At 39.0% G+C, this 19,416-nt stretch overlaps 1 protein-coding gene across 5 annotated transcripts in view; it reads left to right on the top strand.

The window, feature by feature from the left end:
- The window catches only part of LOC131573141 (anoctamin-6-like), a 67,561-nt gene that overhangs the window by 11,262 nt on the left and 36,883 nt on the right, over positions 1–19,416 (top strand). For all 5 annotated transcript variants that reach the window (XM_058826788.1, XM_058826787.1, XM_058826789.1 and 2 more), the window contains exon 2: positions 14,656–14,732. In XM_058826788.1, coding sequence (XP_058682771.1) covers positions 14,656–14,732 — 77 coding nt within the window. The remainder of the gene's footprint in view (positions 1–14,655; positions 14,733–19,416) is intronic.

Here is a 19,416-nt window from a genome sequence, read left to right as displayed (position 1 = left end):
ACCAAGGGATCAGTTTGGCTGCTAAAAACCCTATGTTTGGAGCTTGGGGCAACTGCTGTGCATGGGCTGTCCTCCTGTAAAATACAGTTTGCTAGTTCCCTCTGTAAAGGGATAGTAATTTTGACGGTATGGTTGAGGTTGATCTTGGCAAATCTGTCTCATGACAAAAGCAGAAGTAGCTTGTCTTCTTTATAATTCCTGTTTCAGGACAGCTGTTTTGTTTTACTTGATCTGGGATAAACAAACAAACAAACAAAAATAAATCACATTGTTTTAAGCAATGAAGAAAACACCTTCCGATTCCAGAAAGCCCTCAGGGACCCTCAACACTGGAGGAGGTAAATAAAAGGAGCTTGTAAGACTTTTGACCAGAGGACTAACTCTAGAGTGCCCTCCAAAGTGCTGTCCTACAGCAAGCTAGCCTTCAGAGTATGTGCATGTTTATCAGGCCAAGTCCTGAGCATGCATGAGACCTAGGCAGGGCAAGGAGTGTTCACACAAACATTATTATAATAAACAGCTTGTGCTGCTTCTTGGTTTCATCCTTTCTACTTAAAATATCAACAGTACTGTGTTCTAACAGAGCTGATTTAGATCAAATCTCACTAACTCCTCTGAAATTACTCGGGGAAAGAAAACATAAAACCAATGATATTTTATGGAGTTTGGGCTCAAGTTTGGACTCAGCCTTCTGAGATGTTGCCACCATTTCATGTACTTGTCTCAGGCTCTGGTGGGAGTACTGCTTTCTTCAGCATCACCTGCTCCTATAGCTCTCACACAACAGCGTAAACTAGGGGAGCAGGCTGCTGCTCCTTTCTATGTTCCAGTCCATGTAGGGAAGGATTACAAGCCAAACATGAGAACACAAACATGAGAATGCTTGTTTTGAGATAAGTGGATCCAGCAACGTCCATGCAGTTACTTAAGTGTGTAAATGTTGTAATCTTAGTTCCCAGAACCTGGGTGTAGCTGTTCAGTAGGTGTTTTTCGGTGTGGGGTTTTGTTTTCAGTTGTTTATTTTCCAAAGTTATCCATGATGAAAGCATAAATAATAATACTCCATTTATCAGTTGCTGTTTAGTGTATCCTTGCTTTATTTTAATCTGTTTCCTCAGAATGGAGGAGAGTTTAATTAAATGCATTAGGGATAGATATTCATCCTGTGCTCTAAGATGAAATGTGTCCATCAGAAGAGCTTCTGCATCTCTCACTGTGTGTAGTTCGCCAAACAAATCATTAACCATTTGTCTCATCAGAATGTTTCTCAGGAGCACCTTTTGCAAGGAGCATGCAAAAATAAACATTAGAGAAATCCTGTTTGCCTTCATGATGAGTCTTCCGGTTATTTTCCATATCCATCAGTATTTTCTTTGCTGTTTTCTTGTGTCACCTTTAGGGCCAGTCATTTTCTTGGCATTCAGAATGCCAAGTTTGAGTCCATATGAACAGATCTGGCTCATGCAGGAGAGAAATGTCACTCACAGGTGTCATAGGATACTCTTCAGGCCCATCCTGCACAGCTGAAGTGCCAGCCTGGAGCAAACAGGAATAGAGTCATTCCATGATTTCATGTTTCTGTATTTCTCCAGTTTGCAGATATTAAACTAAATGAAAATCTGGCGGTAAAATCCTCTGGTTTGTGTTCCGGATGGTCACTGGATGACCTTGCTGGTACCTTCTAATCTTGAGTCTATGAGCTGGATTCACACATTTCAAAATATCATTTTTCTTACCTTTGACACAAAAAATGGAATCTGCAGTAAAGCCACTCTGGCCTCCTCTTCAAAAACAGAACAAATCTCAGCATACTGATATCAAGGGATAATGACTAACAGCCCATCACACTTGCATTTTCCCTACTGTTATAATGAGATGCGTAAGCATGCTTAGCTTAGCTTAAATGAAAAAACAGCTCTCTAGAGGCTGCTGGTTGGGGTTTGGTTTTATTTCATTGGAAAACTGATTTTTTACATTTTCTCACTTCCACAGTTTTGAAGAAATGGATTAGAACATCAGTGGAAATGAGTTTGTGAAGAGGGCTATCACTGGGTCTCTCAGCACTGGCTGTACTGTCATGGAGATCTATAATGTTGTACAAAGTGAGCAAACCCTGTGGTTGTTCCTGTGTTACTGCCATCTGGTATGTTCATAACATCATAAAACAGTTTAGCAGGATTCTTTACAGACACCAAAGTAAAATGTCTTTCCATGCTTTCCAAAACAAAGCTCTCAATTCCTGTTCTGTGGGCTTTTTTTAAGATTTAATGGAATTACACTGTGGTGTAGGTGAGATGGAAGGAAAGCAAGGGTTTGGCTTTTTCCTCATTATTCCTGCTGCTTGGCTTTGTTATAGCTGAATGGTATCTAAGATTCAATGCTAGTCATTTTTCATCAGGATCATTAGAGTATAGACCTGAGTTCTGTTAGCTCCCTCCTGAGATACACTATCAAAAGACACGTATTTTTATTCTCTGTGCCCAGCAAAAGGAGACTTGTACTTTTAAATTCACAGGTATTTTTTACTGATAAGTTCTTAGAGAGAATTTACTCAATCTGGGATGGCCAATCTTCTATGAAAGGGCAGCAATTGCTAGAGAAATCTAGAAATGGCACTTTATGCCAGACCATGATGTGCTTACTCTTCTGGGTCTAAAGCTGTCCTGCTGGTCCTACTCTGAAAGACGTGTTCACAATGGTGGTGGGTGACTATACTGAAATCTGAAGCATGACTCTACCCAGGGAACAATCCTTCTATATAGGTTGCTTATAAGCACAAATCTTAAGGTACCTGATACTTTATTAGCCTTGTTGTACGTCAAGCAATCAAAAAGCTCTCGCTGTCCCATGGTGAGCACTGTTCATACATTTTCTCAGGTATCTTTGGCATCTGCCTCAGAGCTTGTAGTACTGTGTAATATATCTGAGAATATTTCTAATGTGCCACCTCATGGACAGGTAATTAAAAACTTGCTGCTCCTCACTCATCCCAGAGCCAAGATGTATAAGAAGCAGTTGCAGGCTCAAAAACATAAGATTATCTAAAAAAAAATTGTACTACTTCTGTCTGATCGTATATGGTGGGAGCTTCCATGTCTCTGTGCCCTCATATTACACTTTGGAACCACACTGAATGGTGGCTTTGACCCAAAGCACCACTGGATTCTCAGCCCCAGGATGCTGGGCTAGGTGGCCCACTGACCTTGTGTAAAACTAGTGAAAAGCCTTATTGTTCACTCACTGGTGAAAAGGCGCAGTAAGAGCCTGCACGGAAAGCAAGATGTAGGCCAGTGACTGCACTGTAACACAAAGCTGGGGACTGGGAGCAGGCAGTCTGCCCAAGGACAAAGGCCAGAACTTGTGCTAAGCTCTGCAGCTGAATGACCACAAGAGTGTGTTTCACTCCCCATGTGACAGAAAGGACAAGTTGGGCTTACAAACCAGATGACAGACCACCCATCCCAACAAGAGGGTAACTGCAGTCAAAGGTGTGGCTTGACAGTGGCACTACCTTGAAAAACTAATTGTCAACCCCGCCTAAGCTCCAGGCTTGGTAAATGTGCAGTGGTTGATATGTCCATCCAGTCATCTAAACCCGGGGGCTCTTAACCAGTGACTGAAATGACCAGGACCTTCAGCATGTCATTCTCCCCAGAGAAATCTACTTCATTTTTTCCATCCTTGTCTTGTTAGAGGACTGTAATGGCTTTTGGGATCTTATATCCTTCTACATCCGTGTTCTCAAAGTCCAGGGAAAAATTTTTTTGTTCTCTCTGGAGCTTGCTTTTATTGCCTTCATGTTTTCTGCATGTATTTGTGTATAAATTTGTTGAGTTGCCCATTTTCATATGCATCTATTTTTTACCTTTAGTTGAAGAGTGGACTTTTCAATGCCAGGCAGAGGGAGCATATTCTTATTTTCCATCAGTCTGCCTGCACTACTCTGCACATATGCATCCTTCTTGTTAATGCCTCTTTTCCCAGAAAGGAATCTAGAAACCTCTCTCTCTTCAAAGCCACATCGGTCTGGTACAAAGCTGTCAGACCTTACCCAACTGTAGTTTCTGGGCATCATGGGTTGAATTTTCAGCAGAAACCAGAATTTTTATTCATAATGATTTTAATAAGCTAAAACAACCACACTGGTTGGTTGTGGTTTTTTCCATCGTGGTACTGAATTTACACTAATTACATTATTCTGATCTGACTTTTTAAACTTAATAAATTTGATCCATGAGAAAAAGTGTCTACAGTTACTAAGATTACTTTTCTTGCAGTGCATTTTGAGATTACTCTGCAGCAGCAGAGTGCTGCTACACATGGACTACTAATCAAATTGCCTGATTAGGTGAAATTCTAGACTTTCAGCAAAGTTTCCTCATGCCAATTGCAGTAATAATTGTTACATCATTTCTGCCCAAGGGAATCACTCAGATGCTTCAGATATAATTTCACTTCTAAACTGACTGTATAATTAAATAATACACTATAGCGAGAAGTAATCTTTCTCCGTATTTAAATGCAAATTTTACTAGTTACCAGCAGGAGCCATAGCATCCCTAATTGGTTGTAGCTAATAATATATTATGACTAAAAAATGTTAACATTAAGGTTATGAAGTCAAGCACTTAGAAGTTAGGCAGTGTCAGCATTAGTATTGCCCAGGCGACTTCAAATTTCCCTGTCATTTGTTTAAATGCAAGTTACAGTGTTTATGTACACAATCATTGTTCTTTTTTTGCTCAAAAGTACACTGCCTCATTCAGTAAACTGGTAGTAATTGCAGATTTCTTTTTGTCTTCCTTCTAAACAGCATGGTTCCAGGTCTTGTTTAACTCAAATTATCTAAGCATTGCGTAGAACATTTTCATTCCTTTTGTCTTCTGTGTTTCTATGGTGCTTTAACTGCATCTAATCACTATATCCAACAGGCATGTGAGTGCCAGGTTGCCTAACTCCTGTTTTTAGGGACCCAGGCCCTTTTCGTAGGAATGCAGGCTGCTAAAGTGATTACTAAGACATGGGGAAGGTAAAACACTTCTGAATGGGTTGTGCAAACAAAAGATGCTGAAAGGGATATCCAAATTGCACTGGCAGGAATCCAGTGCAATTGCAATGGCAGGAATGCATCTTCTGCATGGCCACAAGAAAATAAGTAATTTTCAACCACTTTTGTACAGTCAGATCTTAATCCCATTCTGGGTTTATAGTTGATAAACTCTCTGCTTTTCTTACTAAGTTGTCTAAAACTTGCTCACCAATGACAAAAGCTTTGGGACACATATTTCAGAAACAAGAACATTTTCCAATTTTGCTACTACAAAAACCATATCATAATTCATCATAGAATCATCATAGAACAGTTTGGGCTGGAAGGAACCTTAAAGATCATCTTGTTTAAACCCCTCTGCCATCGACAGGAACATCTTCCACTGGACCAGGTCGCTCAGAGCTCCATCCAGCTTGGTCTCAGCCTGTTCCAGTGCCTCACCACCTTCACAGAAGAGGATTTTTTCTAGTATGTGATCTAAACATACTCTTTCCGTTTGAAGCCATTCCTCCTTGTCTTGCCACTACATGCTCTTGTAAATGGTCTCTCCTAGTGAAAAATGCCCAGCTGTGCTGTAGGAGTGCTGAGCTCCCTGGCAGTAGCACTCTGGGCAGTTAGCTTGAAAACTGCTGGGAAAAGCTGAGGCAAACCTTGTTCCAGCAGCTTGCTCCTCACTACATGTATTAAAGCCTGAAGCTGGACACAGACCACTTCTCTGAGGCTGTATGCAAATTCTTTGACAAACAGATAATCTTTCTTCCTTTCAATCTTCCCACAGCCCTCTTTACTATCTGTCTTTTGCAAAAATAAGTTACAGCTATAGATAGACAGGTTTTACTTAGCCAAACCTGGAGTCATCGTCACTGCAGCCCCATCTTGTATACAAAAGAAGGTAGGGTCCTGAAGAAAAAAGAATAACAGTTCAGGGTTTATACTGAAAAAATATTTCCTTTGCCTTAAAATCTGCCAGCATCTCCTGTGCTAGATCAAGTGGTATAACTGTGTACCTTTTCTGTAGTCACAAAAATATCTGAAACAGAAAACCAGGATCCAGTCCTTTCATTTCTGTCTTTAAAATGAGGATCTGCAATGACAGTGTATTTCAGTGTTCATGAGTTTGAGTTTGAAGTCTTATTGATATGCTTACTTGTCACATCTCTCTATAAATTTCTTTTTCAGAAGAACACTGGAAGCTAGTTTCTACCATTAGAGCCATATTAACCAAAGAGGAATGATTGCAGTTACTGATTTAATTTACGGGTTGTAATATGTAGTAACCTGAATTTTTATTTTAAAGGCTTTCTGAGAGAAAGAAGCTTTTCTTGTTGATTGGTAAAACAGCTAAGACAGTAAACCCCTCGTGTTCTACTGCATAATGACATTTCTGAGGGCACCACAGGGGCTATACCCAGTCCAGATGCTGGCAACCCCCTGGGATACACCCACAGTGCCTAACAGCAAGGCAGGAAATTCCTATCAGCCAGCAGTTGCAAAGTCATGATTTCAGTTTGCACTTGTGGAACTGAATGTTTTGTTACTCCCAAATCCTGTTTTAGGGGACTACATCTCTTTAATTCCATAAACACACATTAATTTCAGCAAGTATATAGCTCAATGCACACATTCTTTGATTTTATATTTGTTGAATAATTTCTTTCTATTCTTCTAGATCATTTCTATTTACTCTGAACTTGTATATAGATGCATCTTGTAAGTAGAGTTAATATACCATAGAGGAATACATATTTATTAGTTGACTTAATCGTGCTGAATACTTTTTTTAAAGTGTATTTATGAAATATTTTGCATTAAAAATAATTTATTAATCAAGGGAAGCATTAACTATAGTAATGAAACTGGGGTATGTATTAATTAAATTAATTTATTCATTCAGGTCACTAAGGGCCATATGCAATGGCTGATATATTCTGGTATAAAAATGCTCAATCTGCTTGGACACTTTTGAATACATCAGCAAGAATTTATCTGTAACATTATATGCCTACTATGTTCTGCTGATCTGTCCTAATGTCCTTTGGGTTCTTAAAATTAGTCTATCTCATCCTTTGCAACCTGGATTTTATTTACTGCAACAGGAAAAAAATGCAGCCTGTTCTTCTTGATCCCTTTTTCAGACTAGAACAGACTATTCCAAGTAAATAAGTTTTTCTCTCAGAGCTTTCTAACAAAGCTAAAAGTCAAAGTTGTCTGTAAGCTGGCACTGGATTCAGTGACCCAGCTGATCTCTTATGTCTTATGTTCTTAATGTGACTGAGGTCATTCCTTAACTCTAGAAACTAAGAGCTTGCATTTTTGACAGCAGGAATCACAATGTTTTCATTATTGTTAAAAATGAAAGAAATAAAATACATATGCATGTATGTATGCCTCAGTATTTTAGGAGTGTGACAGAATCAATCATGAAGCAGGCTCATTTGGCGGTCAACATTACAGTAGTTTTCTACCTGATTTCATATATAATTAAACCAAAGCAGCCCTTAATTGAAAAATTTAAGAAGGCTTGTTTGCTGCATTATTTTAATATACTTAAGCTACTTAGTAGATTATAAAAAGACATATGTGGAGAAGAGAAAATTATTCAAGCCCCTATTCCAACCTGAGATTAATGCCTGAAAAGTATCAGTCTGAAGCCTGTGGACTTAATCACCTTATTCCATTACTTTGTAATTTGACAAAGCAAGCCATGTGTTTACCATGCATACAATCAGTTTACAACAGAAAAGCATACCAAATATTGTTTAAAGTAATAGCAGGTAGACGTGTTAATACATTCTAAAACCAAGAGTTGTTTATGTTTAAGTTGTCTATTGACAGATGATAGCCAAAATAATTCTTTCTGACAGCCATTTCAGCTGAACGTGGGTGAACTGTTCAGCTTGAGAAAAAGCATTTGGAATATTCTAATTAGCAACTGAATTTCTGCAGTGATTTACAGTCAGCTAGAGTTGGATGTGGACGCTGGATGAAGCCAGGTTGGTTCTGGCGTGCACTGCAGCAGTGAGAAACAGGAGCCAACTTTGGCTTTTCAGCAGATTACTCTGAAATCACAGAATTGTAACTAAAACATCATTAGCCCAGTGTTTTGTTTTTGAAACGGAGGTTGGGGCTAGTCCAGCTCTTACTGAAATGTTTTAGGATTTTTGCCACGGGTTTTGGGCAATTTGCCCTCATTGAGTTCTGAACACATAAGAACCGTTTTACAATTACTGAGCCCCCAAAACATTCCAATTCAGTGTCTCTTAAATATTTAGGCACTGCTATCAGCAGAATCATTTCCACAAAGTCAAATTTCTTGTTTTTATAACTGCCTGTCATTTACTTTATTTTTTTTTAGTGAACTACCCTCGCTCAGACTTGCAACACCCTCTATTATATACACAATGGAATATTTTCCTGTTTAGGGCTAGCCATGAAAAAGCATTTATTTTTTAAAGTTATTCCACACGTTCCCATTCTTTGTTTGCACAGTCTGTAAAAGAAGATAAGTTAATGGAAAGAACAGTCTTTCAAACAAGAAGAAATAAACTTTCAAGACAGCCATATCACTTCCTTTGTGCTCCAGCAGCATCTATAGCTTCCTAATTAGGTTTCCTTGGGCTTCTGAAATTAAAATCAATGTTTTCCTTATTATGTGGCATAGAATAGGTTTTTGGGTTGATGGTACCTGCAGATCTGCACTATGTGAGTACACAAAGTATGTAATTTGTTGACAGCTGGAAAACCATTTTGGCATTACTACATTTTAACTTTACTGATTGTCACCATGTTTCTCACATGCTGTAAGACTGCAGGTTACCCTAAGAAGAGAACAAGACTTTCACATGGAAGGCAGCTGTGTAGATTTATTACCTGTAAATGATAAGTTATAAAGCATAGTTTGATATAAAAATAATTCAGTTTCTCTTCAAATATGTAATTTTTCCGAAATTAAGAATATGGGGTTTAGTAGCATGATTTTCAATTTATTGTTGAATAATTTCTTTCTAAGAAATCATCAAATCATTCTTCAGTGAGGTCTACAGGTAAGAAATAAAACTGATTTAAACACATTCTAATCACAGATTTTATCAGAATGGATGCTACTAAATGCAAGCCAATAGTATTTGGTGAAATGAGGTGAAACCATTGATAATTTTGTAATGTCTTCTCTCTTATGTACATGGACAAAATACCATAGCCCAGAGAACCACTAGTCGGAAAGAAATGAGCATCTACACAAAGATCACAGTCTTTGGATCTTCTTGTTTATCCCAACAGATGGGAACAATCTGACTCCATCCAGTTCTTTGAGCCTCACTGTGGCAAACATGATATGATCTTTCAATTTTTGTTAGAACACATACATTTTACTAATCACTTCTTTTGCTTGTCTAATGTGGTGACAGTGCTGTCAAACACATCAGGCAGGAAATGTGTCAATTCAGATAAAAAATTCATGTAAATATTTCCTGATATTTTCCACTCAGTGACATATTTTGTTATTATACTGATTTTCTTTGCAATCTATTTGAGGCCTAAACGACCTGAGCATGTCTAATTGGGTATATACTGTTGGCACATTTCTGTGTGCAGTGAATGTTGTTGCCTCAGGCACGGCTATGTGAGGACAGGGCTGTGAGGAAGCTTGAATGGGGGTTTGAAATATCATCTACTCAGTGTTGTCCCTCAGTAAGTGCCTATTCCTGCCCTGCCTTCCACCTGCTGTGCTCTGTGTGCAGCCAGGTTCTGCTCTGCAACATCACCTTTTCTGTAACCATGCTGTAAACTTCCCTCTTTGGGCAGCAGGAACTCCCTGCTGCAGGCAGGTCCCACGGAGAGACTGAGCAGATGTTCTTGAGCACATCGGTCTTGTACCTAGGAGAGCACAGTGTTCTATTAACTTATTTTTCTCCCTTTAAGAAGAGCATTTGGGACTTAGACTGTTTAAAAATTCTGTGAGAGACAGTCAGCACCCTCACAAAACTCTTATTAGAGATGTGATCTCCATAGCAAAGCAGCAAAGCCTGGGGATTCCAGATGTCACTTCCCGGCTTTGCATTCTTGGTTGCTCATGAGGTACCGTGTTCCGAGTCAGGGCTTAGATCTTGTCCTTAACAATGTCTCACAGGCTTGCTAAATACCACGTACGATGAGTTTAGCATTGTAAAATCTTCTTGACTTCTCAGAATAATTTGGTGCCTATTAACTTGGGTTAATGCAGGTGATTTACAAGCCAAGAGTGCTGTGGCTCTTTTTCACCTCTGACTATTTTCATTTAAGAGGAAATCAATGATAGCAAATACATGTGACAATTTCTTTGTCACAAGAAGATTGGCATCTTCAGGCATGTTTGACAATGTCCTTGTTACAAAGCCAAGCCCAGTGGTCTTTTCAAACATCAGTTTATCCAACATTTTTGTGGTTTTTTTAATGTTTTTGGACAACATCTTTTTTCAGTTCTGGATACTGCTTTTTTTTTTTTTTTTTTTTGTTCCCAGTCCTCTTTAAATTACAGATTAAAAAAAACCTGTTTCATCTCTGCTGCATGTGCTTTGGACAGCTTCTATTATTTCACTATTCAGATCCCAAGGAAAGGTTTAATTCTTTATATTTAATTCTTCTTTATATCGATTAAAAAGGAAGAACAGCTTCTATGTTTATCATAGCCTCTCACCTAAAGCAATAGAGATTGCTAGTAGTAATGTTCATTAAAGTCTTTAAATTTGAATTATGGAATGAGAAATCACTGAACTTACAAAACTATCCATTGTCAATATCAATTAACTAATGAAAAGACTGGACATTTTGTCAAGGAATTTTTTGGGTCTTTATTCAATCCAGTCAGGAAGTTTGGCTCACCTGTGAGAAAGCAAAGCTGTAGAGAAAACTCATTAAAAAAATCACTGGTAGAATAAACAGCAGGATTCACCTCCCATGGCCTGGTCAAAAGAATGGGATATACATAGGTTATAAAGAAGTATTGTTGGATTAACATGGACATCTTAGTACTTCTGCACAGGCATATTTGAAAGAAGGTGCGAGGTTCTGACAGCTCAGTTCAGTGTCCTGCATTGAAGAACAGTCTCCAGGCAGCTGGAAATACCACTGATATATTGGCAGCTCAAATACCACCAAAATGTTCTTGAAAAGTAGTATGCATATTTGCAGTACTTAAAATTTTTACAACAGCATCTTTTGAGAGGACTAGATCAAAGACCAACTGGTATCATTGAGCAGACACTCAGAACTATGACTACAACAGAAAGATATTAGGTTAAGTGTTCTGACAAAAGCATGTGTTGCCTGGATTGATTGAAGACAGGATTTGATGTATCTATCAATTAAAATCAGAGTGTGCTGGCACAAAGCCAGTAGATTTCTTTGTACACTTGCACCTCTTTTGCTTTACTTGGATGATAGAACACAAACATCTAGCCTTGGCGTACTGTGACTCAAATATTGACAGGAGTGATAACATTTCTGAAGAAGATATGAGTAAGCAGAACTATTTTTTTTAATATGAACTCTCAGCACAGTGGCCTTTAGACATAACTGTGAGAACACTACAACCATACTTAGAGGAAACTGGGTCTGGGGAAGGACCTCAAAAGCTCCACTCAGCCAGCCTCCTAAAGTTGATGCTGGATTCAACATGGTCTAAATTGTTCCAGGATATTTAATTCATCTCTACTAAATCATCTCTGATGTTAAAGACCTTGCAGGACCTCACCTGCCTTCCCAGGCCCTCTCTCCTACTGTTCTTACACTTAGGAGGTTTTTCTTAGTGTCTAACACCAAACTCTTCTGCTGCAATTTTTTATTTTTTTTTTCCTCCATATTCAAAACTGACTTTACGATAATGCTGGAAGGGAGGTAGCAGAAATAAATTAAGTGATTTGGGGGGTATAAAAAGCACCTTGTGTGGGTGCAGATTTTTCTGGCAAAGCTGAGTTTTTTCTGTACTGTTTTTGTATTTCTGAGAGACTAGAATGGTCTCTTCCAGATAAACACTGCACAAATTGGCACAGCTGCCCTTGCAAACCATTGCTACAGCAAATCTTATGTAAGTACCCATTCAGGTAGTGTCAAGGCTTTGTAATTTTGCATTCACATGAACATTAATCTGTAATTAACTTGAGAGAAGTTCTTGGCTATTGTCTCATAAGAGGTGAGAGTGGCAGGTCCCTTTTACATAAGTTCTTCCATAGGGACAATGAGCCAGGGTCTCTCTGGAGCATTATTTCAAGTACAAATGTATTAAGATGTTAAATATAGACACAATTATAAAGCTTCCATGACATTCACTGTATCAGGAGGAAGGTATTCTGGACAGACACCCTGATGCAGAAGCAAATTGTACTCACAAATTTCACAAGGATATTTCTCACCAGCTCCAGATCCATCAGGTTTTGGGAGAATTGGAATTCCTCTTCCTGTGAATGCCAGGTTTCCACCTTCAGTTTTGTCTGAAGGGTTTTCTAGACAGGACTGATGATGGGGGTGTGGTTACTTAGCAAAAAGGCCACTTTAACTCCTGACTCTGAAGTTCAGTGGCTGAGAGTCTTCACGTCTGTCCATACCTGCATGTTTTGTGTAATGGCATACAGAGTTTCAGAGCAACTGTTTATATTTCAAGGCAAGATGCTTATATTTCTTATATTCCCTCTGCCCATTACATGTGGGTGGAAACATTCCTACTTCTGTGGGTTTTCAGAAATACTTTTTATCTGGATATCTTTGTGTCCACACAGAGAATAAAGAAATGCAAGGAGATGTCCATTACACTGACACTGAGAATATACATTTCCTCTTCTCACCCTAGTCTAAACTGAATCCATTAAACCATAACGATGGACATGTTCAGCAATTTTTCAGTAGCTGATGAGAGGTGCTTGTGTTTTCTGAGTCCTCATGTTATTGTCTCACCATGTGATGTTTGAATGCTGCACTAGTCCACATTTTCCATCTCTTTTTTTTAAATTCTGGGAAATTTTTCTGAAGATCTTAATGTTAAGAGCTCACAGACCTTGCTTATTCAGCTGGGCAGACCTTTAGGTTGTGGCTCTAATATTTCAGAAAAGATTCATGCACTTGCTTTTGTCTTCTTCCTGGAGCATTTGCTATCACCAGAGCAGAGATCTGGAAACTGAGAACACCACCTGCAACTAAGTCCCTAACAAACTCTATGAAAGACTATTTAAACAAGAATTTTCTGCTTGGAGGCCATGAGAGAGTTCTGTCGATTTGTAGTCTTGTGCTCTTTTTCTTAGTGTTTTGACATATTTTCAGCTGGTATAAATGAGCATTATCAGTGAAAAAGAAAAGCTTCTTTAAATGTCTTGAAAATTTGGCCATTTAGCAATGAAGGTTTTAATCCAAAAAAACCCCAAAACCAACCAAACAAGCTAAACTAAATGAAAACATAACCAGGCATATCAGTTGTGTCCTTCCTGGCTTTGTATCTAATGGGTGTTGAGCTACTACTAAAAGTACTATAGGTTAATTATTTTAGAGTTTGGAGATCTTCTCTTAGTATTATAATATTTTTTGGTAGGTTCAGGCTAGCCTTTCCAGACAACACTGGCATTTAGGATAACCTGTGTTATCCATGACCCTGCTTCAGTGCAGGACAGACTTAAAAAATATATATCTCAGCTTTAAGGATCTAAAAATAACAGATGGGATCCATCTGCCTGCCATGCACAGGCAGGAAGCAGCCTGCTCCCTTCAGCTTCATGATGTTATCTTCAGCCTCAGGATATCTGACTTCTCCTTAAGACACAAAAATAGTTGTGAAGAAACAAAACCTTGCAAATACCTTGCAGCAATTGTAGATCTTCTGTAACTTATTTCCAGTAGCTTTATTAGGATGAATTTGTGTGTTATCCAGTGCTTGATTTGGTAGCCAGTATTCCCAGTGTGCTTGATAATGGCTTCATGCAGTAGCACATTTGATAAAGTTATTTCTAGTTTATGTTTTATTCTCAGGAAACCAATTCAGTTTCCAGGTTGTTTGTTTTTAACAGGTCTTGATGAAACAGGTGAGGAGTAGCTGAGGCATCAATACACACTGGAGTTGTAGGTGTGTTTTTAGGTTATGTGTTATTGAGTGAATGTTAGGGTAGCACAGCCTGTATAACACCTATTCCAAGCCTTGTGATGAATTCTTTGCTACTGTTATTTGTTCTTGCCTAACAAGTACAACCAGCATGAGCCAGGGTTATTTGCACAGCTGGAGCTATTTCTGGTACCCTTATTCATTGAAAAATAAACTTCTGCTACAATGTCCGTAGAGTTTCTGAAACACTAAATAACTAGTTAAAAACTAGTGAAGGGATGCTGTTTGCATCACTGTAGGGATGCATCACTGTCAAAATGTTCTCCTAGCCTTACCTTGTCATCCTGGTGTTTCCCTCTCTTGTCACCTGCTGATTGTAACTGAAGTGCGACACAGTATCGTTCCGTTTCTGAAACATTAAATAAGTGCAATGAGCTGGCTTCTCCACAAGGCATTAATAGAAAAAAAAGATTAAAACTATAAACCCATAAAAAACCCATACCACAAAAAATGTGAAAGCATTTTCATTTTTTATGTTTCATTTTAGTCTTGGAACTGAACCGGGTGATTATTCCCACTTACGGAACTGTGCCAGAGCAGCAAACCCTTCATACTCCTGAATGGGTGAGTACTGTTTAACTGTGACTACCTGTGAAGTTTTCTCTTGTAGGAATGCAATGGTCCAGTAGTTGCTCCAGAAGACTGGCATTCCTTTGCATTTTCATCACATGCAGTTCACCTTTGTGATTACATCTGAGTTGCTGTTATCTCCATTTCCCTAAAGGTACCTGAAGTAATTGACTCGGATCTGAAAGTACAGGCTGTCACAGGCACTGGACTCAATTACAAGTGACCAATATAAACTCACTATAAACTGATATATACACATACACCTCCTCCCTCTATGTAATTCTGTTCACAAATGTCTAGGATATCTGTGTGTGTATACAAGAATAAAGAGCTCTGAACACACCTTACATATAAACATACATACCCAAGAAAGCTCCAAGAAAGCTTGGAGACACCAAGAAATTCCTTACTCCAGACTGAACTGACAAGAAAGATCTAGAGATGTCCGTTCCCTTTGTCCAAAGTTCAAGGTTTCCAGCTCACCTAAGATTTTCTGCAGCTAACAGGCTGCTGTCTTTAGCTCAAGAAGCCCTGCCTCAGATCTCACAGGAAACCAATATCCAAAGTAACTGGAAATGAGTTTCCTTCTGGGAGGTGGACACCCTCACCTCCCTTGACCCTGTGTTTTGCAGCAAGCTGTTCATTTGAAGCTGTTTAAACATTTTTGAAGAACTTCCATTTCCCAATTGGTTCCTAGACTTGGATGTTATAAAAACCCTTCTTAAGAGTCTCCTTGTGGTTTATTGATACTTTTTAAATATATTTTTATGAAGTGAAATAGCATCAAAACAGCTGGAATATCATATACCTTGTGGTTAGAGCAGTCTTTTCTGAACAGTCTAGTCTATTTCTACTGAAATCGAAATTTGAGAGTCAAAATCTTTATTTTTGGTTACTCATGTTTACAAGAAATTGTAGTTTCTTCTCAGTTTTAGCAGCATCTCTGCACTGCTCCTTCTGTGTCAAGTCCTTGTTGATCACTGGATATTGCAGTTGGAGGAAACAGAAAGATAAAACTGAGATCTGCTGAACCTCTGCTAAATGAATTAGGGCTAACTGTAGCTAGAAACAGAAACTGAAGAGGAAGCCTAACCTGAAATGGTTGAATAGAAGGGAAGTACTGAAGGGAAATGCCTTTTGTCTAAACTTAGACCATGTGTTCCAACCGGAAGTATTCTGGAAATTTGATTTGATTTTGCGAGTTCTTCTGAGGAGCCAAAACTAAGTAAATTATTGGCTAATAGAAGCAGTCCTGTTCTTCTTATGGTGCTTCTTCTAATCACAGGGTCATATGCCAAGTTTGCCACAAGATCCCTGCCTCATTTGGCACATGATTAGGACAATTATCTCCAAAAAGCCAAAAATCTGTGGGGATATTTTTTGTGGTACTTCAGAAAGCTTTAAATGTGGCAGGAAATTGCAGAGAAGGAATGAAAGGCTCCTACCACTAGAAAAACTGAGCTTGGTCCTGGATAGTTGGACAACCGCTGCTATAATATTTTTGTGCAAAACCTGTAAAGTTGCAGCCAGCTTTTCTTTTTCCTGAGTGCCAAGGAGAACATCCATGGCCCTGTCTGCATTTGCAAGAGTGAGGTATGGACCTGGAATTGAGTGTATGGCTCTTTGAAGAGAGAGAATTGCTGAGCTCTCTGGAAAGGTGTCACTGTCCTGCTGTATAAAGCTTGACTCCAAATTTAGGAGAAAGTGAACAGATTGTGGCATAAATGTTTAGATGCCTTATGTGATGACCATTAAAATCAGAGTTATACTGTTACTTTCTGTCCTGGGGAATCTTTTAAAATTAAGTTTCACAACATTTGCACATTTCACAACACGGAGATTCTATAAGGAGAATACCAAAGGCATAGTCAGAAGGAAATCCCTGTTTTAAGCATTTGTGCTATTTAGATGAGGTGTAACAAGAAAAGGAAAGAAAAAAGAAAAGAAAAGAAAAGAAAAGAAAAGAAAAGAAAAGAAAAGAAAAGAAAAGAAAAGAAAAGAAAAGAAAAGAAAAGAAAAGAAAAGAAAAGAAAAGAAAAGAAAAGAAAAGAAAAGAAAAGAAAAGAAAAGAAAAGAAAAGAAAAGAAAAGAAAAGAAAAGAAAAGAAATTTTAAAAAACCCTAAAAAAACCCCACAAACAAAAAAAACCCCAGACATTAAATAAAGAAGATAATAAGTAGTATTCCATAACTACTAAGGAGCATAGAAATATGGCATGTGATGCTACAATTTAATCACGTATCTTTAACAACATGTACAAGGAAGACAAAACTGCACAGACAGCATTAGTTCAAACCTTTTCCAGCTCATGTTTCATTTTGCAGCTTATCTGCTTTGTAGGTAGATAATTTGAATTTGCATGTAACAATAAGATTTTTTTGAGAGTAGGTATCTGCAGAGAGAAGGTAACTTCTTCAAACTTTCTATTACTGCTGCCCCTCATACAATTTCTTCTGCAAGAAGGCTTCTGGGAAGTTCAAAAGAGTGAATTTCCCAGCTCTTGCATCCCAGGAAAGATGGGGGTTGCTTAAAACCAGGTTTTCAGTGAGCACTTTCTTAATTTTCTTTAAAAGTAAGGCCATTTGGTCTCTCTCTAATCAGGAGTGACTGGAATTCCTCCTGCAGCCAGCAGCAGCCTGACACTCAGACAGGAAGTCAAGTGGGTGTTAGGTCCAAACTTAGCTCAGGGGACAAGTTATCCCAATGCCTGGCTGGGTACCAGCTGCTTTCTGCTGACAGAAATGCATGGCTGTAGTGACACCCCATATTTCCTCTCCTTGTCTTTACTCTCAGTTTATTTCAGTTTGTTTCATTGCTAAAATTCTTTTGCGTGTTGAAGAAATTAAAAACAACAACACCTTCTTCTGATGAAGTGCTTGCTAATATTTGCATTATTGCTATAAAGAGAACTAAAAGAATCCTCTGTTGTTGTTAAAAAACATGAATAATAAAGGAAAATGTTAAAGGCACAGCAGCTTTATGGCCCTCTGGAGACAGACAAACATTATTATGCAATATGCAAATAAACTTACATCTTCCAGTACTATCTTATATATTATATATATATCAATATAATCCAGAAAGAAATGCTTGTGTTGGTCTTAATGTCAGAAAGTTGTCTCTAGTGGTTGCTCAGAACCTAAAGCAATAAAAAAATCTTTCTATATGGCTGTGATAGTCAGAAGAACTTTTAATTTCTGTAACATTTTCTTCAGATGATCTCAGAGTCTTTCATAAATTATTACGTTTCCTGATACCCTGGTAATATAATTGGGTTTATTTTTATTTACTTGTTTTAAAGTTTCCTGAAGCAGGCAGAGAGACATAACTGTGCTCCTAATTAGGCACTCTGAAATTTTCCCCTTCATAAAACCCACAACTGAAATGCAACCTGCAGATCCCCCATGTGCCTGTCCCTGTGCCCCAGTGGGAGGATTTTTTGCAGGTGCCTGAGAGGCAATGTTACACAGGCTCTGCTCTGCTCTCTTCTTTCCCAGTACTGATTTATTCACTGGCATGCTGCAGGAAGCTATTTTGAAGCATATCTGAAAATTATGTGGTGTTGCAGACAAGTAGTTTATCCCTCCAGTAATGATTACATTTGGCACTATTGACAGTCACACCAAAGGCTCTTGCAGACAAAATAAAGCACTTCTTTCATCTTTCCAGTTAGATAAATCATTCCTGCAAAATCTCTTGTTATTTAAAATAATCCAGCTTACAATACCGTGCTTGTTCAGGGTATAGTAAACAATAAATAGCTGCAATTCCTGTGCACATATTTTTCTTCATGATAGTCTCTGTTCTGCCCATCCTACCATTATCCCCAGTGAATATTTAACTATATCATGCCTGGAGAAGCTTGGAAAAATGAGGCAGGTTTCTTGGTAGTGTAACCATTTTTCCTCCTTGGAACACGAATGAATTGCTGAAGGAAGCTCTTCTCCTGCATGTTCTCCTTTATCTACTGCAGGCATCGCATGTAGCCATGACTACAGGAGCAGCTCTAAGAGTGAGACACAGCAGCTCGCCTTAGATACCAGCAAGCCTGGTTATATGTCTGGAGGGGCACACCGAAGGCTCCCTCCTGACAAACTCTGAGTCAAGGGGCTGAGGGGACCTTCCATGGTGTGGGCATTTCAAACCATCACATTTCCCTCAGCCTTGTGTGCTGGGGCAAGCTTATCTCCCTGTCTCACTTGCCGCTTTGCCAAGTGCTGCTGTGTCCCGGGCTCTGGGAGGGCCGATGCTGTTGGCTGGGGGTGGTTTGTGCTGGATTACCAGAGAGCAGGAAACTCAGGGAGTAGAAAGATAAGATGTGTAAGGTGTAAGGGAAGGGGAGTGCATGACAGAGGACTGCTTATGACCAGCACCTTCAGTGTGACTGCGTCAGTGCAGTGCTTCCCAGCTCCAGCAGGATTCCACAACCACAACCTGCGTGTGCATCTGCTGGCAGTGGAAAAGGCATTTGGTCCTGAGGAGGTGGTGTCTGCATTCCACACATTTCTGGGCTCCTCCAGTCTCCTCCCCTGGAATGGAAAGCCTCTGATGCTCCCCCCTGATCTGACCTGTTCTGCACTGAAACACAGAGGTACACCCACATGGACGTGGCCACCCTGCCTGTAGGCTGGCCCATGTAAGTGTAACCTCAGTGTTACAAGGAACTTTACTCATGGCC

This window comes from Poecile atricapillus, chromosome Z (assembly GCF_030490865.1).
Source record: "Poecile atricapillus isolate bPoeAtr1 chromosome Z, bPoeAtr1.hap1, whole genome shotgun sequence".
Lineage (NCBI taxonomy): Eukaryota > Metazoa > Chordata > Aves > Passeriformes > Paridae > Poecile > Poecile atricapillus.
Note: the sequence above shows the minus strand (reverse complement) of the source record. Positions and strands in the feature narration are given on the sequence as shown.